General features: G+C 43.7%; 1 protein-coding gene across 1 annotated transcript in view; it reads left to right on the top strand.

Annotated features, from left to right (window-relative positions):
* The window catches only part of LOC120794224 (rho GTPase-activating protein 44-like), an 88,032-nt gene that overhangs the window by 29,919 nt on the left and 32,669 nt on the right, over window positions 1-25,444 (top strand). Inside the window, exons 2-6 of the mRNA XM_040135068.1 lie at window positions 19,398-19,437; window positions 20,045-20,164; window positions 21,530-21,606; window positions 23,198-23,309; window positions 24,054-24,130. Coding sequence (XP_039991002.1) covers window positions 19,398-19,437; window positions 20,045-20,164; window positions 21,530-21,606; window positions 23,198-23,309; window positions 24,054-24,130 — 426 coding nt within the window. The remainder of the gene's footprint in view (window positions 1-19,397; window positions 19,438-20,044; window positions 20,165-21,529; window positions 21,607-23,197; window positions 23,310-24,053; window positions 24,131-25,444) is intronic.

Genomic DNA, 25,444 nt, shown 5'->3' with positions numbered 1-25,444 from the left:
AGGAGAGAAATGAGTGTGCAGGACTGCATCAATCCTGTGCTCTCACAGATCACTGTTATTGTTAGCTGTCAGTGTGATAAACAGCGAAGCACTTCATTTAAAACTGCACACCCCATGTCGGTCTGACAATGCTGTCACAGCTCCAGGGCCCTGCACCGTATTGTCTCATCCCGCCCGTCACCTGCTCGAGTTATTTCACGGTTCCGGCGATGCCAACGTGAATATAAAGGCGTTTTTGTTTGCAGGGATTTTCTCACCCTTGGTGCATTTTCTAACTTTGGGACCGCTTTCTGGGCGTCTGTCTCCTCTTTCTCCTCCTCAGTCCTATTCTCACAGTTATTACTCACTCCCTGTAATTGTCGAGTGTGATGAGAACTTGGCAGGGGAGAAGCCTCCCCGTCCCAATACTCCTGCAGAGACGAGCCCAATGAGCTGTCCTGTGCCCGGCTGCCAGAAAGCTGTACGTTTCCTCGGCCACGCTGAGCCAGGACAGTTGACAACAAGTGACGAGAGGCTCAGACAGAAGTGGCAGAAGTTTGCAGAGATGCGAGGAGGGGGGAGAGAGGGAGAGAGGGAGAGAGGGAGCCGGAGGGAGATAAAACAGGAAAAACAGTGTGAGAGCAGCGGCCTGCCTGCCAAAATATGTGAGACCCTCGTACACCCCATCGCTGGCGCTGATCCAACTCCTTTTGAGGAGAGAGGGCTGGGTGGAGTTGATGGTGGTGTTCGGGGGGGGGGGCGCTGAATAAACACAACACGTCTGTAGCGGGATGAAGTACAGCCACTTCACCAGCTGTTCGGTTTGCTCTGGGAAAGCACCTGCAGAATTTGTTAGCATATATTATCATTTAACAGCAGATCGGCTAATTTCCCAGTGGGGTTTTGCCTGTGCAGCCTGCCTGATAAATAATGTACCTGAATCTTTAAAATAAAGTTGTGTTGTTGATCTGACGGGATGGCTCCCAAGGGCTCCAGGTAAAACTGAGAGGTGGCCACTAGCCTTCATTCCAGACCTCTGAATTGCTGCCCAGAAAAAGCAGCAGAAGCCATCGCTACACGCTCGTCCCTTCAGTCAATCCGGGGTCGTTGTCTTACAGTTCAACCTGTTCCAGCGTCTCCTGTGTCATGAAGCACCAGCGGTCTCGTTCAGGCCAGCTGTGTAAAGACATGAGAGTAAAGCCACGGGGTCAGATCAGCACCTCAAAACGAGGAAGGCTCGTCTTAGTGTGTTTGCCTGTTTGTGTGCCTGCGTGTGCGTGCGTGTGTGTGCGTGTGTGTGCGTGTGTGTGTGTGTGTGTGGGTTTGAGCTCTCTCCAGCTCTGCCGTTGCGTGGGGAGACGGCTGAGTGTGAGACTGGGCGGCAGCAGTGACGACAAGGGCAACGCCAATTACCGCAGTCTCACATGAGCATCACGTAAGTGTGTGTGTGTGTGTGTGTGTGTGTGTGTGTGTGTGTGTGTGCTCAAGGCTGCCAGGCTCATTGCAACACACTTTTCTCCCTATTGTAAAAAAAAAACCATAACAAGATGTGTTTGTACTGCGTGTGAAAAACTGCAGTGACACCGTGACAACTTACAGAAACGATCGTTTACCTCTGCTTTAATGCACAGACTGTATTTTGACTTGAATCAGTCAAGTGACAAATAACAGCGACACCGATGTTGACAATCAGCTTCCCATTCGATTCATTTTTGAAGCAAAAATACCAGGCACTTGCTCGTCCCAGCTTCTCCACTTTGAGGATCGGCTGCATTTTCTCTGTTGTGTACCACGGTAAATGGGCTTTTTTAGGGTTTGGACTGTTGGTCAGACAACGAGACAGCCCCTATGTCAGAGCTCTCACTCTGCCTCTTACGATATGTTGAGACGACTGTATTTTTAGCCGTACTGAAATATTGATGCCATCAAACCGTGAAGCATCAAATTTTCAGTTTGTGTGGCTGCCTGAGGAGTTCCCAGTCTTTTAAATTTAAATCGGATCTGAATTGTCAAGACGTCAGGTACGAGGGGGGTGCATGTCCCCCCTCACCTCTCAAAATCCAAATTTTGTCCCCGTGACTTTTATTGTTCAGGCTGATTTTCTTACTAAAGTCTCTCTAAGTGTTTTCCTCTCGCTGTCTTGATACCACAGTACCAATTAGATCTGTGAGTAGAGTATGAGGCGTCTGTCCATAAAATAATCTAATCTTTTCTATTAGTAGTGTTATTGTGTTAATAATAAAGCACTTTCTATTTCCTGTGTCCCGTCATATTCTCTCTACCTGTCTGACTTTCACACGCCTTTGTCGCCACATGAAGTCGGTGCGATTTGTTGGATTGTTTGTTTTAGTGGGAAACAGAAACTGTCGGACACAGATTCCTTATTTGCTGTTTGCTGGTTGTTCCTTTGAAGCATACTGACAACTTTAATATGCAAGGTACATTAATCCATCCTCTTACGCTGTCTACAAAAGGTTTTCTGCTCTTTCAGCTCTAGGACTAAAACTGTACACTTGTCTTTTCTTGTTACCAATATTCCGAACAGCCATTTCCACCTCGTAACAAGTGTTCGGTGCTATTTTCAGGCAGCAGATTTTAGTCCCAGAGAGAGAATCTTCGGAGGCTTTAGAGAAGCGGTTGATTTTATTTTGCTAGGCTTTGCTGTGTTTTGTTGCCGTGTCACTCGTGAGGGCCAAGAGGGCCGAGGTAGTCTGGGTGAATCTGGAATGAGTCAGGCCATTGCATTGTACTCATCTGAGAAAAGCTGGAGGGATTTAGTGCTCCTTGAGAAAAATAGCAAGCTCTCGGGAGAGCTGGACCTGGGGCGCCTGAAACTTTTGGCCGTGAGCAGCATTTTGATTCGCTGTGCCGTTTGGAGCAGCCTTAGCCCCGGGGTTGGGTTTTGTTATCTTGTGCCGTGCTGTGTTGTGGCTGTTTGCCATGCAGCATGTGCTCTGCATCGACATCAGAATCAAGGTGGTCCGTCGTAAATAGCACGAGGCTGAATGCGGTCATGAGTCTAAGTGTTTTAAATGGAAGATTCACTTTGGGGGTGAACAACAAAATTACTAGACTGAGCCATACATTTAATTTCTTTAGGAATTAGGTCTGAAGCATGTTGAAAAAAGTCTTTAATAAGTCTTGAAAGTTTTTGCAGTACACATTAAAATGTCAGCCACTAAGGGCACAATTCCTCTTTTCCACAATTCAAACGCTATTTTATTATAAGCCAAACAGATCAATTCACTCTGAAAATGACTGTTCCAAAACAAAAATGTAAATAAATCCGGCTAAATTATGTTGTTTTTTTTTTAATCTATATATGAACTGGACTGTTTTTCTTGAAACTCCAGCAAAAATTAAACTGTCTACTTTTTTGTCGTTGTTGGTTTTTCCATCCACAGCGTTCAGATCTGCTTCGTAAATTACACGTCATGTGATCTGTTTCTAGACAAAAGTGAGTCCCCAAAAGGGACAAATTTCTTGTATTTGGGTTTATTTGCTTCAAGAGTGAGAGTCATTTGATTGATCAATCATTTTCCGTCATTGGCTGACGGTGACACTGGCAAACAGCCAGACAGCAGCAGAAAAAAGACTCTCAGATTTTGAATCACAGCCCATGTTAGCTTTCTGGCTAATGCCTCCATTTCTCGTGTCGTGCCTTCGCCTGGTGAGTGAGCCACCAAACAAACTTCCGCTAGGCGGTCGTCCACTCAGAGGCCTCAGAGGGGACAAGGGGTGTTTCTGATTTATCTCAAAGAGCTTTTCCCTTCCTTTCAGTCATAAAAACAAATATTAGCACTTCATTTGAAAATCACTTTGACACAATATTTGGCCATGAAAAAGGGATAACCTGTGATTTCCGTTGGATTTTTGGGAAATGTGCTCACCCGCTCTGAGATTAGAGGGTGCGTTAGGTACAGAGCTGGAGCCGGGAGGCGATTATCTTAGCTTAGCATAAAGACTGGAAGTGAGGGGAAACAAACGGCTCGGGTGCAATCTTCTATCAAGCTGTAAAATGCTTCATGTAGTGAACCATGGTGGGCCTATTTTAAGACACTGCATCCTGTGACTGTTGCACTGGGTGATGTCGGCGCCAAAATGATTTTTTTATTCAGTTTATTTAGTCGTTGCCCGACTGGTCTGCCAGCAAGAGCCCAAAGTTTGTTTGTTTTTCTATCCAGCTCAGACTTTGCCTAAAGTTAGAGCCACAGTTAAGACGAGCAGACGGTCGGAGGATCACGCTCAGCACTCAGAGAGTCGCTGTCCTCCGAGGACGCCGTCAGTGTGAAACATCTGCCCTGTGCACAGTGTTTTATATTCACAGTTGATCAAACAGCTTAAAATAGAACAATCTATAAATAAAATATGGTTGAAAGAGATCGTTTTATTACTTCCTCTTGCAAAGACAGAAACTCTGGCGAGTTTATCAGTCATCTGCACACGCTGCACATGTGCTCGCATTGGCCTGCACAGATTTAGATTTTCCTTAGATCTACCAGTGATGGTGGAAGTATTCAGATCCTTTACTTGAGGAAAAGTACTAATACCACACTCTACAAATACTCCATTACAAGTACAAGTCCTGCATTGGCCCCTGTGACTGTTATACTACTATATATTATATTATTAGACTATTATTACTGATGTATTAATACTTAAGCAGAATTTTACTGTTGTAGTTGGCTGAGGTGGAGTAATAATAATAATAATAATAATAATAAGTAGTTTAATCTATAACAAAGCATGTTTTACAAACTCTATAAATTTTGTATATAAATATCTTGGTAATGCTTTATTTTACAGGTGCCGTATTTATCAGCTAATTTTCTGGAAACTGTCCTCATAATTTCTTAAAAATTAGCTGCTAATTATTAGACTTTCCAGGAAAGACCTATGCAATTTGGTACTAATTAAAAACTAAAAATATTTCCTGTCTCAAGCACTTAATAACTTTAACAACCTTCCTTACTTGTACCAAATTGCAGAGGCCTCGCTTGGAAATATCCTTGTAATTAACGGCTAAATCCCAGATTTTTATAAAGGAAATTATGAGGAAGGTTTCCAGGAAATCAGCTAGGAAGTAAAGGACCTGTGAAATAAATTGTTAGTGGAGTTAAAACAACAATATTTCCCAAGTTTACCAGGATGTGGTTTAAAGGGTTCGTGATGATTCTTATTCCACCCCCACTCTACCGTCTCTTAAATAGAGCGGATGACCTTGAAGCCAAAAGAAGATGTGTGTGTGTGTGTGTGTGTGTGTGTGTGTGTGTGTGTGTGTGTGTGTGTGTGTGTGTGTGTGTGTGTGTGTGAAGATACAGATCTCCTCTCAGGTGGTTCCGCTGTTGTGACAAATGAAAGCTCGGCCACCAGCTCTCCTCTTAGAGAAATGACTCCACTTTACTCTGGCGCTTCATTCATCTTCGCACCCCTTCTCCACTCCGACGTCTGATCCATCCGTCCGCTCCGTCGCTGCAACCCGTGCTGCCATAGCAACCCCTCACCACCCCAGTTGGTGTTAGAGAGAAGCGTGCTGGGTAGTCTGACTTCACCTGAAACATTTCTCCTTCTTCTCTCACCTCATCATACACCAATTTCCCTGCCTAAGATGGACGGAATTAAATTCATTCATTCATGAGTTATTCAGTCAATCACCTCAGAATTTAAACGCAATATAAAATACAGTGTTAAACAACATAATACACATCCCATGATTGAACAGGAGCAGGGAGAAGAAAAATCTTCTATTACCTGCCACAGATGGTCGGCCAGTGCCATTACCAGCTCTTTTAAGAACGGCGGTTTGTCAGTATTTAAACAAATACAGGCTCAGCGTATCAACATCGTATCCACGTCACGTTATTAGAAAATATCATTCAGTCACAAATACGTTGGTTTGTTACAGTTTAATTGCGTATAAACTTCATTTTCCAGGACGCAGGGTTGGCTGTAATTATTACTGGGGGGGATGAAAAATTACCCACACAAGTGGACTGGACTGGTTTGAAATCACTGGTAATGTGGAAATCACACCGCCTCCCCCGGAGGAATAAATCCAGTCCAAATGGGGTTTAAGTCTTATATACATATTTCATAATGCAGTCGTTATAGCCTGCTGGCTGTTACAAGATATATCACTCCTTTGTCCAGTCTGGGTTAAATGACCAGTCTGCAGACACATAATAAATATAAAAGCAGACAAAATAAATGGCTTCCTCGGGTCCGTCATCTCCTGCTGTTTGTCCAGACGCAGCCAAACACACACCACTGCTGCTGTGTTGGTTGGAGCTCATGTGGCCGGCAGGCAGGTGGGCAGAGCAACGGTGAAAAGTGCCACTTCTCACAGGCCCAGACAGTTTCTGCTTTCCTTCATTATTCCTCAGGATTTTTTTTGTTCGGTCTTTAGGAAATGAATGATCGGTGAATTTCTTAAAATAAATGACCAAAACATATATGCTGTTGCGAGAATTTGTAATAGTAGCAGCAGTAGTAGCATTAAACGTTGTAGAACTACTTTTAATACTCTTTTTGTGTGGACATGGTTTAGATGCTGCTACAGACTCAAAGAGAGCTCTGTTTCCACCCTCTGCAGTTTTTTATTTTTAAAAAAAATTTTTAGGACCAAAATGTGTCCACAGCACCAAAAGCTGACATCTAATGTCTGGTTAAATTCATCATCTTGTTTGCTTCTTTGATTCTTTAATCAAGTAGATATTTATTGAATTAAAATGTAAAAAAATTCAAAAATTAAAAAAAAAAGCTGCCTAATGTTGCCAATATTTTGTTCAGGAAAACTTCCTTTTATTGGTGCAAGTGTTTAGACAACATTGCCCCCTATTGTTAAATGAAAAGGGGGCTACTGTTTTAGTATTGGTACTGATTGTTGTAGCTTTGGCTAGTTTACCCATAGGCTAGCACATGGTCCTCACAAGTATACAACGTTAATACTGTTCACATTCAGCGTTTCACCCCAAAACACACTGTGTTTATCCGTGAGGCCTAACAAGCGCGTTCCTCGTAAAACATTCGCCAAGCCGCGTGTGCGAGTGTGTTGAAACCTGCATTGTTTAGGTTCGTGTTTATGACAACAGTCTTCTTCTCCTTCGTCTTCTTGGGGCATTGCTCCGTTCCTCGCCGTGCCACCGCCACCAACTGTCAGTCGACAGAACAGCGTGAGACTAGCCTGTTCGTATCCGCGCCCGTTGCTGTCACCGCAACGTCGTTCCACCGCGGCAGCACAAGAAACCACCACGCTGACTTATTATCCCCTTCCAAATTGGGGTTTTCGGAACAGCTGCGTGCTGCGACTGTGAGAGCGGTGAGAGTGAGTCGTGCCAGTAGAAAACAAAAACAATGAGCTGAAAGACGCTAAAAATGCTCCACGGAGCTGAGAGGAGCTGCAGAGTTGGTGATAATTCTCACACCGTTCGCTTTACCAGACGTGCAAAGGAACTAAGTGCGTTTACTCAAGCACTGTACTAAAATAAAATTTTGATCTTCTTGTGCTTCACTTAAGTATTTCCATTTGATGTCGCTACATTTATTTAACGGCTCTAGGTTGTTACAAAACATATAGCTAATAAGATGTGATACTACCCAATAGTGTATAAATTGGCAAAAGTGACCAGTGGCGACTTTAATTAGTGTCTTACACAATAACACATCAGTAATAATGCTTAATAATCCAATAATATAAAATGTCTAATATCCAGAACACGATGTGATGCAATGCGACTCTACCCCCTGCCACCACCACTGCCATAAAGCCCCCTGACTGTGACAATGGACCTAATCTCCTCTGCAGCGCTGAGCTCTCGTGTCTCGGATGAAATTCATAAGTCACCACTGGGCCTTGTTCTTTCTATTAAAAACTGCAGCAACAGCGGTGAAGCCGGTTGTTTCGCTGGGCAACTTTCGTTCAGCGGAGAAAACACGTCAAGTGTTCAGTCTCCCTGAAGGTGACAGGAGGGCACGAGAACAACGTTTGCAATTATTGCTGCATTTCGGCTGTGTGATTTATTTTTTTATTGTTCTGAAAGGGGCTTATCAGACTGTATTTTTCATGTTATATTATCTGTGCATCCCCCCGTTTATTTTGCGGTCGACCTCGGTTTAGCTTGGGTAACATCTAGAGGGAACAGATTTTAGCACGATGCAGATTTTCTGTAATTAAAGCTGTAAAATGGGACAATAACTTAATAAAAACCACGTTTTATCACAAATCTGTTACAACCGCCAACCCCCCACCTGGCTTAATAGAGGTGGGCCGGGACATAGACCGAGATTTACCAAAGGTCAACCTGCTCAGACACTGCGCAGCAACCGGCTGTATGCTGTTGCCTGGGTGTTGAATTGGCACAGAACGAATGAGATGACACACTGTACAGCAAGGACAAAGCCGCCCCTGCGGGGTTTAAGGTTATATTCAGTATTGTTTCGTACAGATGAGGTGAATCACTCTCTTGGAGCTTTTCCCACCTAAATCATACCTATTCCGCTGTCCTGCTCCGTTCCCACCAGAGCCTTAGCCACTCTATTACTTATTTTTATTTCAAGGCCACAAATGATTCATGAGGGCTGACTTTAGAAGTACTTTCAACTTCTTGCCCTGAATAAGAAGGCAGCTACAGTAAATAGCTTGTCTGATGAAATGAAATAGGGCATCTAAAGCCCCTATGTGCGGAATTTTTGGCGTGTCGCCGTGTGAAACGCTGTCTGCCAGCGTCTTTTTTTGTGCTACCTCTCAGATGCAAATGCTACATGCTGTGGCTTTAAGTGTTGCAGCGCGGAAGGGGTAGCTCTGAGGTTGGGTGCCAGTAACCAGTTTCATTTGGATCCAGTTCCATCTTGATAAAATGGCCGCATTGGCCAAGAATTTGATGATAGTAGATACTTCATTATGAATTCGGAAGCTGAACTACTATTGCTGATAGTGAACGGTTAGGAGAGGGGATCTTCAGATCTGTATAAGCGAAGTGTAGCCTTTACTTTTACAAGATTATTTAGCAACAGTGGTAACATCTGTGTGCATCAGCATGTGGGTGCTTCCCCGAAATATCAGCGCTGAAAATGAGGTTTACAAAGCTTGTGTCCTACTCTGTGTATTTTAGCAGCGGCCCTATAAAAAGTCCACCACACAATACCTGTCCTGTCGTAATATCACGGTGCGAAATGCCTCTTTTTTTTTTCTGTCCGTGCAGGTCCAGGTGCAGTCTCAGCTAATAATGCTCGTTACAAGCTACCTCTTTGTGAGCTCCGTGCGACACCACAGAACATAGGTATACTCCATTAAAGGTCCATGAAAGCGCAGCCTGACCTGCTGCAGATTCCCCCGCATGGGTCCGCGGATGATGCAGGATGACAGTCAGCAAAAAACTGCCCAGTCAGAGAGATTAAATATGCATATGTGATCAAATTAAGGGGAGGTGGACTCGGTTTTACTTTTCATCATGACTAAATGCACGTTTTTCATTTTTTCGCTTCACAGGTCAAAGTTAAAACTGCAGTTTTTCTTCAGATGCTTGCAATGTTTTTCCTTTAATCTGCCTTTAGTCTTTTCTCCTGCGGAAGGCACGTTTTGCCCACCGTAGTTACATATCTGGGGTTGAGTTTCAATGTAATGCACTCCAGTACAGAACCACCGCACACTGCAACCTCAGTGATAAACATCAAGTAGAACTGTCACCTTTTCTGACAGCATCATCAAAGACTGAAAATCTGTCAACTTCACTAAAAGGCAGAATTCATGGCAGAGCTGTTGTATTGGATGGTATCAGATGCTACATTTGTACCTAATAAAGTGGTCAGTGGGTGCACGTCTTCGCTAAGCCAGGGCACAGCTGTTGCATTTTCTCCCAGTAACCAAACGAATATCCCAAAAATTAGACCGTCTGTAGTCTGTAGGGATCACTCCCAGTCCATCTCTGTTTGAATCGAAGAAGTAGCCTTTAAACTTTATTGCCTTCTTAATTGTCGGTCATGAAAATTTAACGGTGCCTGGTTTTTTGCCAAAAGTCCTGGACCACAGAAAAGAGTGTCGGGTCGTTTCACGAGAGAACTCTCTCCAGCTCCCTTTCGAAAATATCTCGATAGATTTATCAGCGTAAAGGCCCTTGTACACACCTATTATCTCCTACTGCTTCTGTCTTCTGCACCCGCCCCCACCCCCCGCCCGCCTTGCCTCCTCTCCCTTTTCTCTGTGCCAGTGGGAATCCCGTTTGTGACGACAGAAGCCGATTTCGCAGTGAAGCACTGACTGTGCTGCTGAGGCTTTGATTCGGGACGCTGCAACGCTCTCGCTGTGTCAAACAATTAACAAACAAGCTGCAGAGAGAGGAGTTGGTGAGTCAGAGCGAGTCAGGAGGGAGGTTTAGGTGGAGAGAATGATGGAAGATCTGCAAATAATGCTCTGGACCAAGTCAGACTTGGCTGTCTGTCTCTTTTAGTCCTTGTTTTCTGAGGCAAAGGTCAACATACGTAACATTTAGCCGTTGTTTTTTCCGTCCGCCCTGTGGGTAGTTTCTTGCTTTTTTTCCCTTTGGATTTTTATCTTTTTCCAAAATACGAACCATGTGTTTTTCAGGCCTCTCCCTTCCTCAGCTGCGACCCCCACGTCATGCTGCGTTACGAGGACCAAATCCCCCGAGTGGAAACGTCAGCACAACACTAACAGCTGACCTTGTCCTCTCCTTACACGTGCAGATGCACAGAGGCAGCGCCAAACACGAGGAAATGTCAGCAGCACATTCTCAAACACGTCACACTTGGTCAGAGAAAAAAAAACGTATATTAAAAGCCTTTAATTGTAGATATTTATGGTTTAAAACGAATTGACGTGGCATAATTCAGCCTCATCAATAGGTTCGGTTAAGAATGTTGTTTATAGAAATTACTATGGAGAAAAACTAACAAGAGGTCTACTAGGCCTATGTATCTTGTGACACATTGGAGAAATCTGGTTCGACACTTTAATGACATTATAAGATTCAGCTTTGGATATCATCATGATTAGGGAAACGTTGATGAAGACCCTGTGATTCAGAACTGGTCAAAATTTTAAACCCTTCACACGCCAGACTAAATAAAGCCCCTTAATATGCCTTTTCTCCCCGGCCCGAGGACAACTTCTTTTCAGTGGACAGTTTTTTTTCGTCCTCAAGAGCACCTGAGGCATCCCTGCATCCATAGCATACTGCATGTAAGACCGACCGCAGATGCCGGCGTACCTGTTTTCTCTCTTTGGCATCATCGGGAAATCCGACCCCTGTTTTGCCATTGTTTCTGTAGCCACTCTTCTTCACCCTCCAGTTTATGCCAACTGACGCAGCCAATCCTGCAGAGAGCCAGAGAGACGTGAGGGCACCGCGTGCTGCACCTCTGATAGATATTGAGTACACATTTTCCAGTTTACAGCTACTTTCAAAGACCGTGCCATTCATGCATCCAGTAGCAGTGCAGGTACATTATGCTGCGGCTAGAGCTTTATCGTATGGTTAATAACACATTAATAATGCATCCATTTCCCTCAGAGAGATGTGTGAGCAAAGTATTATCGAATCTTGCCTCCTGCTGGTAATTGAGGACATGACAGTTCAAACTCGAGCCATTTGAATAATGTGCCGGGCATGTAGACGTCATTATTCTCTATCGAGCAGATACGTTTGCGAATTGAATACATGCAGGCCTGTGAGGTCGAGAAAAAGTTGGCGAGCAAGCATCGTCTGGGCGGAAACACTCACTGTAGCAGTTTGTTTTATGCTAAGCTTTGTTTTTATCATACCGTGCCTGAAAAGAGATGAGCCGCGTGTGTGTGTGTGTGTGTGTGTGTGTGTGTTTGTGTTTGTGTGTGTATGTACCTGCATGCAATCTAAACAAGTGTCATGCAGGAAAGAAAATGAGAACCGGTCCTTTGCATCACGAGCATGTTTGGATTACTTGTGTTTGTCTGAGTGTGTGAAAGAGTCACACCGGACCTTCCAGGTGTGCTGACTCCTAGCTAACCTCCGCATTAGTGTGTGTGTGTGTGTGTGTGTGTGTGTGTGTGTGTGTGTGTGTGTGTGTGTTTGCATGAGGATCATGATCCCGTAGTCAAATCCACTGAGCCGGTAAATCTTGCGTACAGCTCCTCGTTGTCAGAGAGGAAATGAATCCGGAGAGAGCAAGCGGGACTGTCAGTGATTTACTCCCCTTCAAACCTCAGGAAAAGTCCAGGATTTGTACACAGCGTGTCTGAAATAAATTAGGTTAAGTCAATATACAGAGTCAGAGCCACTGTGACTGCGCTAATAGAAACGCCGTCAGGCCGCTGAAGCTGTACCCACGCTCACAAGGCCAGGAGGTGGATCCAGTCACAAAGGGATCTGGACACGATTAAACCCCCTGCTACCAATCTAATGCAGTTAGGCACATGGACACGAACACATGCAGCATTGTAGCTAACTCACTCATCCTTTCATATATTGAGTAATAGCAGCAACGTGTGGCCAACTTGGACATACGGCAGTTAGCATGGTGTCGCCACTCATAATAACCTCCTATCAACTGTACTTCACAAGTTGTTTGTGGTCGAGCCATCGTTTTCTTTGTTATGGTTTCTGGCAGTCTCATTGTTCTTTGTTCTTCTTTCATTTTTTTTTTTTGATGTAACCTTTACTGCGAATAAAGAGGAAAGCCTCAATCCGAATAAAGATGCCTTTTTTCAGAGGATCCCGGCCAAGATAGGCAGCAGCAGTGAGCGATATCACACCACACGCAGCAGGCGGCTCATCTGTTTATATTTTAGGAGTTGAAAACTTTTGTTTTCTCTGCCACACGTCACTGCGCCCGCAGGGGTTTGAAGGCTACCGTGAACAAAAATTTTCAGCCATCTCCAAAAGTGTACAAGATATGGTGTATGGCTTTCTGCGTCCGGGGACTCTTGGCGCTGGTGCGCACCAATATAGCAGTACGTCTGTTGTTTTGCCCTGCGATGATGTAAGGTGCAAAACGTGCAAAAAAAACAACAGAAACGTTGCCCTACGGGGAAAGAAGAGCTGTGGTTTGAGCTATTTTTGATAATTGTAGTAAAACTATGAACTGTTGTGCAATGAGGAGGTGAAAGGCCAAAATACATGATTTATTTGATTTATTTGATACAAAAGATCATAACAAATGAATCCAACCGACCACAGCTGTCGCCATCTGTAAATGATCAAACTGCAGAACTTTGTGCAGCCACCTTTCGAGCCGCCAGATTTTTGGTGGAGTATTCCTTTAAGTGAGCACACAAAAGCAGACGCTTGCTCAAAACAGCCGCATTAGCTAAGAGGTGGGATTGTGTAGAGAAGAACAAGAGACCCAGTCAGGGATGGAAGACTGAAAGAAAAGAGCTTTTCCGTTTTTTCCCCCCCCTGCGTCCAGCTGTTTCCCTTCTGCCGGATCAATAATCGTCCAGCCGAGCCAAGAGAGCCAGGGCGTGTGAGTGTGTCTGCGAGGTGAAGCGTTTGAAAAGCCAGGATCTAACCACTGGCCTCTTTGTTTTACATCCTTTTTCCTTATCGCGGTGCACGTGTGCAGTCATAAACGTACAATCAATATATGCAAAGCTGTTTCTCTGCAGTCCAACCTGTTGAAAAGGCTGAAGATATGAGAGAGACAAGGACTCCGAGAGAGATTGGTGTGTGATGAGAGAGGGAGTGAAAGGACCAGATCGTCAGGTCTCATTCCTCAGGCTGCCCTCCCCCTCACTCATCCTCTTTCTCCTCCCCCCTGTCACTCCACTTTCCCCCTTTTTCTGGCTCATTACTGTTCCTCCGCCGCCGCCTGAGAACAGGTGGTTTCCCTCCCGTTAGCAGGGGGGATGTGGAAGAGAAAGCTGCTGATCAGCAGGACCAGAGCCACGCGCAGGAACAGCGCGGCCCCGTAAGTGCCACTCGACAGCCGTGCAGGGGGCTGCCAGCGGCGTTTTTTTGTGCGGACTCAATTACAGTAAAGTGTGTTTGCGTTGGGAAACAGTCGGAGGGGATGTGTTGTCTGCGAGGTAAGGCCCACTTGGTTGGCTCGGTGGTTAGGAAGGACAGACCTGTCGCATGTTTTGGTTTCTTGATCCCGCTCGTATCTTTGAAGACATGCATAAGTAAGCGTGTATGACCTGACTGTGGTGGGCGGTTGATAATAGGATTTATTACAGCATGTGTCTGTAGGCAGTTTTGATTTTTGTCCTAAAAAATGTGCTTTAATCCAGTTTCTTTTCGGTGACACTTTCTGCCAAGGCAGCCTTTATAAAGGGTTTGTAACTTGTGCCGAAAGGCTTCATTAACCTCTTTGTGCAGTAGCTGTTGTGGGCGTATTTCCACCTGATTTCACATACTTCTTTTTAATGCTTAATAACTTCTCGCGTAAACATCCCAGAACCATGGTTAATGGCTTAAATTGAAGAAGACACAGTTACCATTAAATGTACAAGCCCAGATTACTTAATATATTTATCTCCGTGAAAATATAGGACATCGAATGTACATTTTGTTTAAAAAAAAAACGAGACTATGGAGTTCTTCAATTTATTTAAAAAATAATCATCAGATGAATCGATAACAAAAAAATGGTCATAAATTGCAGCTCTCGACTCTGGATTACACCAGCAATTAAAATTATAGCGTTCCCGGGAAATTATTGGGAAATTATGGACCAGTAAAATACAGCGTTGCAGTTGTTAATAAGTGGATTTTGGCCCAGATGCTCTAGAGCATATTTCCAAAACAGTCAACTGGAGGAATTTTTCTAATGAATTTAATTGGATAATAACTGTTTTATAACACATTAGTATTAGTTATTAACCATTAACGAAACCTTTTATTAAGGCTGCCTTATTAGAAAGTGGTATATTTTTTATGTATTAGATTTTATGGAGCTGTTCTGACTACTTTGCTTTTTGGCTTCATAAGCACCAGCAGCGTCAACTAAACCACACGCGATCTGCTCCTCTACCTGTTAAACCGGAGGTTTTGTGCGTCCAGGGTCAGAGGAGTTCCCCTCAGGTGATTCGCATGCATCTGTTTATCAGTTCCTCTGATGAGGCTGTTGACAATACAGAGTTTCATCATAGCCAGTAAAAATCAGTGCAGTTTGTTTGTGCACAAACAATCAAAAATGCAGGGAATATTCTATGCTCTGCCTGTTATTGTCAACTGCTGGGGGGGTGGGGGGGGTGGGGGGGGCAGGGTCTGAATCGCTGTACAGGGAGGTCAGGCTGTTTCCAGGGCATTTCCGTCAAGCAGTGGTGGTTGAAAATGAAAATCTTCCCTCAGTCTTCACTGAACCCTTTGCACTGCCCCATGCACTGCATACTTGCACGTGTGATATATGCCGATACGTGTTTCTTTTTTATTATACCGTGTATTTACAATTTTCTCTTTTCTAATCCTTTTTTTTACATTAGTCCTACAGCGCGCCAGATTTCCTTTCTTTACACGTGTTACTCGTGCATGTGACAAATAAACCACTGAATCCTTTTGTGATACATCACAGGTTTCGTGTCCATACACGGATTTTTATTTTTATGTTTTTCCCCCCTCAGCCCAGATTGATTTCCGTGTCTCTCTAGCTGCCAAGGCTCGTACGAAACCGGGAGCTCACTTACATATTTCATCTCTGAAGATGATATTGCACTAAAAGAGAATCTTAATGCAGAGATGCTTTAAGGGAAAAGCGATGCCAGACTGCAGCCTGATGTACAATCAGTGTGTTAGGAGCTGGATCAGAGCAGACAGAGAGAATCATCCAGCAGTTCAGTCTGTCTGTGGGAGAAGCCTCTTCATGTTTCCGGTTTTATTGTCGTCTGTTCTGGTCTTTGCTGCCTGCATTTAAATGCCATAAACGCAGGCAGCTCTGAATGTTTGCAGCAGTTCTTTAACCTGTTGCACTGTATGTTTGCTAGCGGAAACAAACCGCTGCAGTGGCGGTTGGTTACCTGCTGGGATCGGAAGAAACCTGATAAGGGGCCAAAAGATTAGAGCTGCGCCAATCAGTGGAGTAATCAACTGCTCGATGGACGGCAAACTAATCTGCGACTATTGTGATAATCAGTTCATTGTTTCAGTTTTGGTAGTTTGTCAAGCAAAAACACCAAACATTTGTTGCTTCCAGCTTCTCAAATGTGAGGATTTGATGCTTTTTTATATGATAGCAAACTGACTATCTTTGGGTTTCTGACTGTCGGTCAATTTGAATAAATCACCTCGGGCTGTTGGACATTGTAACGGGCATTTGCAACACTTTTATGACATTTTATTGATAAAGAGACTAAGCAACTGATAAGTCATCGAATTCATTGGTAATGAAAATAATTGTTAACTGCAGCCCTCATGCTGATAAGGATGAATTTTGCATTTCAGTTGATTTTTTCTTGTGTTGTTTGTGGACGAAAGAATAAAATGTATCATCAAGCAGTGAGGTTTAACACTTTACACATTTGTACTCCATTTACTCAATATTCAGCTGGTACTAGTTCTGCTTCTGTTCACTCTGTATACTGTATATCTCATGTCATGTACAGAGCCTCCAGAGCCGATACAGATGTGGAGATTTATGTGAATGGATCAATAAACCAAGTGCAGGGATTGTAAAAGGAGGATGCGATAATTTACCGTTTAATATTTTCATTATTTATTATCAGCGTGTACATTATTGTCAGCCATTTACCATGCGGGCGTCACCGAAGACGGATTGTCCCTCGGGTGGGGCTGAGGACATACAATCGATTCCGTGAGCACAGTTTACCGACCCACTCTAGGTTTATTAATCCGTTTGCACAGGTTTCTAAAAGCAGTGTTTTCTACCATACGACCCCTCGGGGGGATTCTGTCGCCACGACCCTTGGTGGCATTAGTAGATGGTGTGACGTTACACTTATAAGAGATCAACGGTAATAAACTTTATTTAAGCAACACTTTTCACAGACGTGACTTCTAACTTTGCTCCCGTCGTACCTACTACAGCCGCTAGAGGTCGTCTAACAATAAAACGTAACTATGGCCTGTAGTAAGCCGCTTGCACAGACGACCGGCGGGTTCGTTTTTTTTTTACAGGAGTCTCCCTAAGGTTAGAGGGGGCCGTATGCTTTAGAGATCGTAAAGCTCCTTGAGGCAAATTTTGTGATTTGTGATACCGGGGGCTATAGAGATAAAAACTGACGTGGCTTGACTGAGGAGGGAGCGGGTGCTTAGGGCAATAAAAGGTCAGAAGTATAACTTGGATGGCGAGGCCTCTCTGGCCTCATCAGTCCACAGCGTAACACAACCGGAAGACACGTTGAATTTGAATAATGGCCGGAAACATGTCTCTTCTCCTGCTCCTCAGACGTTATCACTGTCACTATTGCCATAACTGTTTCCGACTCCGTGTGTAAACTACGCGGGGAGAAGTCCACGCCTTTTCTAACTGGGGTTGGTGAAATCTTGACTTGACATTGGAGTAGGAAGGCCAGCGCGGGGAATGCGATTTCAACGAAATAATCCATGTGAAATCACGTCGGTGACCCGTGTAATGCGTTGAACATCACAGCCTGACGATGTATAAGAGTGCAACGAGCTACTGAAGGTCAGTTTTGGCTTTCAGAGTAGCCGGAGACGTGAGATATTCATTATACCAAAACGAAACCGACACTGAGAAGAATCACCTACGAGAAACGCACATGGCCGAACCACAGGTTTGCACATAAGGTATAGGTAGATATTTTTATAAAACATGACCCTAACATGTACAGGTCTGAATGGGATGGATTCTCTCTCCTTTTCTTGTACGTTTTGACTTTTGCGGCTGTCGGATCACGGTATCGCTGTAATGTTCTCCAAAGGCCACCGACGTCTTACGCTTTATTATTGACCCTCAGTTTCTCGCAGCCTCGCATGTTGTAATGCCCGGATGGATTTAGGTCAAGCTGCCGGTCCCCATCAGTGCTGGAGGCAGTGACGGTGTCGATCAACGCTGCTTTAACACCTCACGCTATGCACGCTGGCCTAAAGGGTCTGGATCAATATACGTGTGTTGATTTTTTTTTTCCTGAAAGTGGCCTGAAGGAAGTGAGCGGTTGTAACAAAAAATGTCTCTTTAAATGCTGGATTGTACGTGGTGTTATTACAACACGCTCACTTGTTATGAGTTACAGCACAAGTCTGGTGATGTTCTATATTTTTCAGGTATTGTCTGTGTATCCGAAGCCTGATGTATCTTATTCCTCTGTGCCATAGATGCTCCACTGTTGTTCAAAACCTATTAAAAAAGACATCAGCGAGCCACACTGTTGCTCTGGGTGACATGTTCCTTCATCACCATGAACACACACACACCGTAGGTTTTTTTGACCCAGTCCTACACACACCGTCCTGCAGCCCCAGATACTCACTAGGAGCAGCACCGAATGTGTATTAATCCACTGCTAAGAATAGTCCCCAACAAAGGCGGTATTTCCTCCTGTTTGAGTAACGTTTTCTGAAAACTACAGTGCTCAGCTGTTTCAGGAAAGGATCGAGCCTGATTTAAAAATGAAAGTGTGTATATGTGATTTGTTTTCACAGTCTTTAGTAGGAATGAACGGACTCGTAGCTGAGTGCGACTCCAGGCGTAGCAACGTCGGCCTGTTGCTCGGGCTACCAGTTTGGTCCAGACTGAAATATCTCGGCAACCACTGGATGATTTGCCATTCAATTTTTTTTTTTTTCAACAGACAGTCATGTTCCCCAGAGGATGAATCCTACCGACTTCTCTCCCGTATTTAGGGTGACGTTTATCATACTTAAGCAACTGATTACGTCGCCTGGCAGTTACTATCAGCTGATGTACCTTACAGTGCCTCGCGGTTCTGCATCATATTCGACACTTGATCTGAAACTTACTTGTATTAGATTTTCAGGCCAGCGGAGACTGTATAGCGTTGACTGTCCAGCCCTGATTCATTTAGCTGTATGCATCAGCTTTGTGACAAGACAGATTTCAGATAATCCAGTGGATTTCTGAATTGTTTAATGGGTTTAACAAGCAAATTTCTCAGCTCATAAACACAGAACAGCTTCAAATCCTCCAGTTTACCTTAAAACAACTGGGCAGTGATGTTATGTCCTCGCTCTGTAAAGGGGAGATTGATGTCTACATCCTGAGGAGACTTAAAGCTCCGTTTTATTTCCAACTTGAGAACTTGTAGTCATGCTTTTTCCTCTGTGTCCGCTTGAGTCCCGTGAAAAAACAAACATTCCTGTCATATGATCCGGTCCAGGCTGCAACTGCTACATTATTTATTGTGTGCATAGAAATCCAGCAAGTTATGTCATTACATTGACTGAGTACTGTGGTCGTATCCTGCCCAGTTCCCACAGTAATAAGTTATGTAATTTAGCAGTTCCCCTTCTGCCCTAACGGCCTTTGTTTTCTTTTCTCTTCTCTTGCAGGGCTGAAAAAACAGAAGTATTAAGTGAAGACCTGCTACAGGTACTAATGAATATTCACCTAATGTGTGTGTGTCCACTTTATGTTTGGTGGCCTTTCACAGGAAAAAAATCATTATTGGTGCGAAGTATTCGGTGGGCATCAAATGACTTTTTCCGAATGGCTTTGTGATCTGCCTTCAGGCCACGCTAATGAGCGCTGAAACTGAACCCCTTTGCGAGACAAAAGGCCGAACTTCCCCGCTGACTGACTTGGGCTGCAGCACTGTAATTGGTCTGATCGATGGCGCCCTCAGTGGCAGCGACACTAGTTCAGCTGAGTTGGATAAATAATGAAATGAGGGGCATTTAAAGTGAGACGGCTGAGATACCTTTATTTTTAAAGACTAACGGCTGTGACAGACGACTGCAGCGTGTACTTCTTTAATCAAACTCTTTTCAAGCTTGAGGCTTTAAGCGTCTGCATGTGCACGTCTCTAACTGCCAACTGATGGGATCTATGCATTAGAAGTGAGCGGTGCACTCAGTTGCAGTATGTGCATTTGTGTGTGTGTGTGTGTGTGTTATCCGCTTCTTACTGAGGCCTGTCACCCTGTCTTTTCTTTCTTTCTTTCTTTCTGTGTGTGTTTGTGTGTGTCTGTGTGTTTTAGGTGGAGAAACGCCTGGAGCTGGTCAAGCAGGTTTCCCACAGCACACACAAGAAGCTGACCGCTTGTCTGCAGGGCCAGCAGGGCGTGGATGTGGACAAGAAGTCTGTCAGGTCGCCCTCGGTGAGAAGCAACCCCGAGTCAGGGGAAAGATCGACCCAAGCACATTTCAATAATAACAATGATAATAATAATAATAAAAACTTGATCATACAGGGCATTCACACAAAAAGATGCAACTCCATGTGCTTTACACATGAAACATAACACATAAATGCAAAAATCAGGAACATTAAAACTGTGGAGAAGCAAATGATGGAGAGAAACACTTAGCTTAGCGAAGAGTTAAGAACAACAATGTGAGTGAGGTAAAATATAGTAAGAGTTTCTAGATGAGGTCAAGTTGGAAGAGATGGGTTTTCAAGTGAGGTCACAACAAAGGTCTCGGTTTTGGTGTCTTGAACCAGCTGCAGATGCTGTCAACAGAGCATAACTACAAGTGAGACAAGCGCAAAGAAAAGCATGAATGTGGAGTAAAGAGTGTGACTCACTCTTTCTATATTAGAAACAGTTTCTCCTTTGCTTTCTGCTTGTGTACGGAGTGATAGCGCTGCGAAGACGTGTGTGTGTGTGTCTGCGTGTGTGTGTCTGCGTGTGTGTGTGTATACTGTCCTTGAAAATTCCAACAATTCTTTCTGCTGTGTATGCCTGTACATACAGTGGCCTCACTGTTCAGACACCTTCCCCCTTTGCACACTTTACTTGTGTTGTTGATTCATGAAGTGAAAACATGATTTTAGAAATTTCTGCACATTTATTAAAAATCAAAAAACTGAAATCACACATTTACAAAAAAATTTGGTTTATTATTATTATTATTATTATTATTATTATTATTATTATTATTATTATTACTTTCTTGCAATTACCCCACAATGCATCACATTTTATAGAAAAAAACAACCATTGTACGCTCAGGACCGAGTTGTTTCATGTTTCACCCTGACGGCAGCCTAAGACATTTACATTGACACTGCCCCGTCCTCCTACAGACTGACTGAAGTCATCCTGGGAAACGTAGGAAATCCCTAGATGTGTTAGGAGCAGATAAGGCTGGGCGAGGAGGACGAGTGAGAGCACGAAGCAGATTTTTGGATTAATTACATAAATACTGATGATACTAAAAGCAGGGACTTAATCACAGAGAATCTCCTTGATCACAATCCGTGTCGAACAAACCGATGATATCTGACCGTTTTGGAGAATACCAGGATGGATTTTTTCCTTCAGGTCCTGCAGGATTGTGTGCAGATGCTGTGCGTACCTTTGTCTTCCCTCACTGTACCCCGATGTTCCCTGTATCCCACCGCGTGTTACAGTTCGTGTGTGATTCGTTTAAATTGTTAATTACAGTTTTTTTCCGCGTTGAGCAGACGGCGACGGCTGATTCATCCATTGTTTGTGTGCTTTGTGCTCGTTTCTGTGTAGAAAAAGCTTCCTCTCACAACACTCGCACAATGTATGGTGGAGGGGGCGGCAGTGCTCGGGGACGAGTCTCTGCTAGGGTGAGAACACACACACACACACACACACACACACACACACACACACACAGAGTAATTTACATTATCATTGATTATCTGTAGCATTGGGAGCATTTTGTTTCAAAAAGCACTGACATGGAAAGGAATGTTTTTATCGCCCAGTGACCCAGAACTGATTTTCCATTCATGTCCAGAATGGACTGTAACACTCCTGTAACATGCTAACTACTTCTTTTCCCCCTCACTTTAACCTTTATTTAACCAGGAAAGCCTATTCATATGGGGACTCTTAAGAGCTCAACGCACTGTAACTTAAGAAAACACATTCAAATAGAAAAAACAAAAGCAAATTGAGAAAAGATCTTCAGCACGTGCAGCGTTTAGGAAAAAAAAAAGCCCTGAAAAGTGAGAGAACACGACCAAATACAGAAACACGCTGTGAGTCTCAAGTCACAGCAAACACACAATGCAATGGAAGGGAGTTACAAAACAGCAGAATTTGCTTAATGGAAATGAATTTTCCAAGTTTTAATTAGTTTTAACATAATGATTGCATGATTCAGACGTCATGTGCCATGATTTGCACCGGTAAGCCACTAATGCGCAAAGGGCTAAGGCTAGGATAACAGGAAATATCTGCAATGATATTGGAAAATCACAATGTTGAAATAAAAAGCAGACTTCGTAAGCATCGTTGGCTCATTTCCACTGAGTGAATTACACTGTAAATCATTTTTCTTGTGTTCTACGTGACTTGCAGCGCGTCTGTATTTGGTTGTGTTGTGTGTATTTGCAGCGCCTTTTCCAAATTCTAGGTACATTTCTTTTTTCATTTCATTTGTCATTACGTCACAGCCGGGTTAACCTCTGACCCGCTAGCCTCTGTAACTGTTCCTGGAGTTAACCCTCCCATATTCTGAGACAAATCAGCCCCACTTCGGGGTTTTAACAAAGTTAAACAACGATTCATTTGGGTGCACAGAAAAAACTCGCAGTGTGGCAGCGCGGGTACTCACGTCATCGTGGCTCGGTTTCGTCCTTATCCATAAAACTCACCAACGCGCTCTTCCGAGTCATTTCCTCAACTTCCCCGTTGAAAACTCTGCCACAGCGCTCACAGCAAATAATTCTGACATTTTCCGAAGAATTCCTGACACTGACGATATCTCTCCCTCGGTGAAAAGAACTACAGACATGTCAACAAACTGTTGGCTGTATACTGCTGGATAATCAGCTGTTTTATTTCAGGTGACGGAAAGCGAGAAATACAGGGAATAAAAATATTCTAAATGCACATGTTGGTGTCAAGCTATATTCATGGATGTGTTTATGCTCATCACTGCAGTGAGTGAATTACACTGTATTACATCACCTTGCTGAATTCATCCATACAGCACATGTATATGCATCTATATTTTTTATTAGATATTTTTTAGAGAAAATACAAAAATATCAGCGAAATTAAAAAACGTTTAAAAAAAAAACAAAACACCATATTATCCAGGAGAGCTGTGGTAGTGACGGCCTCAGTGCGACGCTGACGCAGGCCGTTTGTTGGAGAAAATTCCCCAGACTGTTCTCTGATGTTTCCCGGTCCTGTCGTCTGTTGCAGGAAAATGCTGAAGCTCTGCGGCGAGACGCAGGACAGACTCGCTCAGGAGCTCATCCTGTTCGAGCTCACCATAGAGAGAGACGTCATCGAGCCTCTGTACGACCTTGCAGAGGTATGGAAACGATGGCGCGTGAGGGACTGTACAACGAATACTTGGTTAGAGGAAGAACCCAAACTGTAGTTTCTTTGATCTGATATATTCGATTTTGCAAGTTGGAATTTCCTTCGTTTTTACACACACACAAACACACACACACACACACACACACACACACACACACACACACACACAGGTCAACATGTTACAGTACTGAAGAGCAGGTAAGTCTGGGTGCATGGAAATAGTTAATACAAGTAAGACAATAAACTGAGAAAGGGACACAAAGTACAAATGAAATACCACATAAACCGGCCACAACATACATGGGTTCTCGTTATGAAAATAGTGGAGATATTTACTTTCTGCTGTCCATAAAATGTTCTCAGGTAGACCCCTGACAGATCAAAACATGTGGGTAAAATGATTTGAGCCCATTGATGGGAATGAGTCTGGACTTTTCTGTCTGAAGTCCCTGAACCCTTACAGCAAGCTCTCAGGCAAACCCGAACTAAAACCTCCCTGTTGAAAAGCATGTAGACCGGGCTACGCCTACATGTGTCTATTATGTGACGTACTGTACATGAGACTCATTCCGATTAGTCTGTAAATTAATCTCCATGAGACCGAGAAGCAGAGGTAGAGTCGATGTGTGAAGCCTGTGACAATACTGAGTCTGTTCCTCATCCTCTTTCACACCAACAAACAACAGACTGAGGTAAAAAAAACAAAAAAACCCTCTCTGTTCTGTCCTCTCAGGTGGAAATCCCAAATATCCAGAAACAAAGGAAACATTTAGCAAAGCTGGTCCTGGACATGGACTCTGCACGCACACGGTGAGTCTCTGACTATGTGTGACTCTATTTTTTATGTGTGAGAAACACACGGCTGCGTTCGGAGAGAGAAACTCCATCCCGCCCAAGCAGACTGGTCCTGAGGCTTCCCATTGAACGTCACTGGGATTTGATCCCACACGGGGAAGTTGCAGCCACCGCGTGTCTCGATTAGTTAAAAACTCCTCGCTTAAAGCCAGATTTGGCCTCTTTTATTCTTTTTTAATTTTTTCTTTATTGATAATTTGGGATTTTACGTAGAACAAAGTATTAGTAAATCAGAATTGTAAAGTGTCGTTGGCGCTACGTGAAAAGTCAGAGGATCACTTAAGTCTGTAGGATTCATCCTCTGGGGACCGTGAATGTACAAATGTACAAAATTTCACGGCAGTTTATCGCATAGAGCCACGCCGCCAGCATGGCTGAAAATTTGATCTCCAAGCCCAGTCTGAGGTTTTTTTTACAGGCTCTTCATAATAAGTAAAGTCATCTCGTTGCATAACATTGGTGGAATTCCCCTTTAAATGATATCGTGATCATTGTTTTAAGGTGAAATAGATTCATATAATTATAGAAAAGGATGTGTTGTGATCTTTCTGTCTCAAAAACTTTCTTCATCCTAGAGGTTTTGTGATTTAATGCTCTGACCTGCGTTATTGTCAACTCACCGTATTCCAGTGTTGAATAGTTTGCTATTTTCTAAATTCAGGACTTGAGGACAGGTGTGAAAGCCTCTCAGTGACCTTGAATTGTCGGTGGCGTCACGCCAGTGCGGATTTTTCCCCCGTCCAATCAGAAAACTCTTTTCTGATCGCTGGTTCACTGTCATCTCAGTGCCATTATGAGCAGTGACATGGAGAAATGTGATTTTCCTCACTGCAGTCCAGTCTGTGAGTTGGGTTTTTTTTTTTTTTTTAGTGACCTAAATCTGAGACATTTTCTCCCATCATCCCGCTGTGTGCTGAGCTCCTCTGGCAGCGCTACATATTATCTCCACTCAGACTGTTCAGACGCACAACTCAGACAGAAAGTCTGACAGACAGACAGCGAGCGAGGGGAAGAGGGGAGTCTGACAGAGAGAATTAGAAGAGAAAATGGCTTAAGTTGAATAAATGAGGATATATATATATATATAGTCACGTGTTAGCATTTGTCAGTCGAAGACTTAAGTAATCCACTGCCTTTTCAAAAAACTGTTTTGTTTGCCATGAGTCATTTTGATAAAGTAGCGGTCAGGTTTTGCTGTCGATGATTATTTCTCTCAGGGAAAAAAACTCTGAAGCAGCTTGAAGGCAAGACATTGTCTTTGTTTAGTCG

The sequence above is a fragment of the Xiphias gladius genome, chromosome 9, assembly GCF_016859285.1.
Source record: "Xiphias gladius isolate SHS-SW01 ecotype Sanya breed wild chromosome 9, ASM1685928v1, whole genome shotgun sequence".
Lineage (NCBI taxonomy): Eukaryota > Metazoa > Chordata > Actinopteri > Istiophoriformes > Xiphiidae > Xiphias > Xiphias gladius.
Note: the sequence above shows the minus strand (reverse complement) of the source record. Positions and strands in the feature narration are given on the sequence as shown.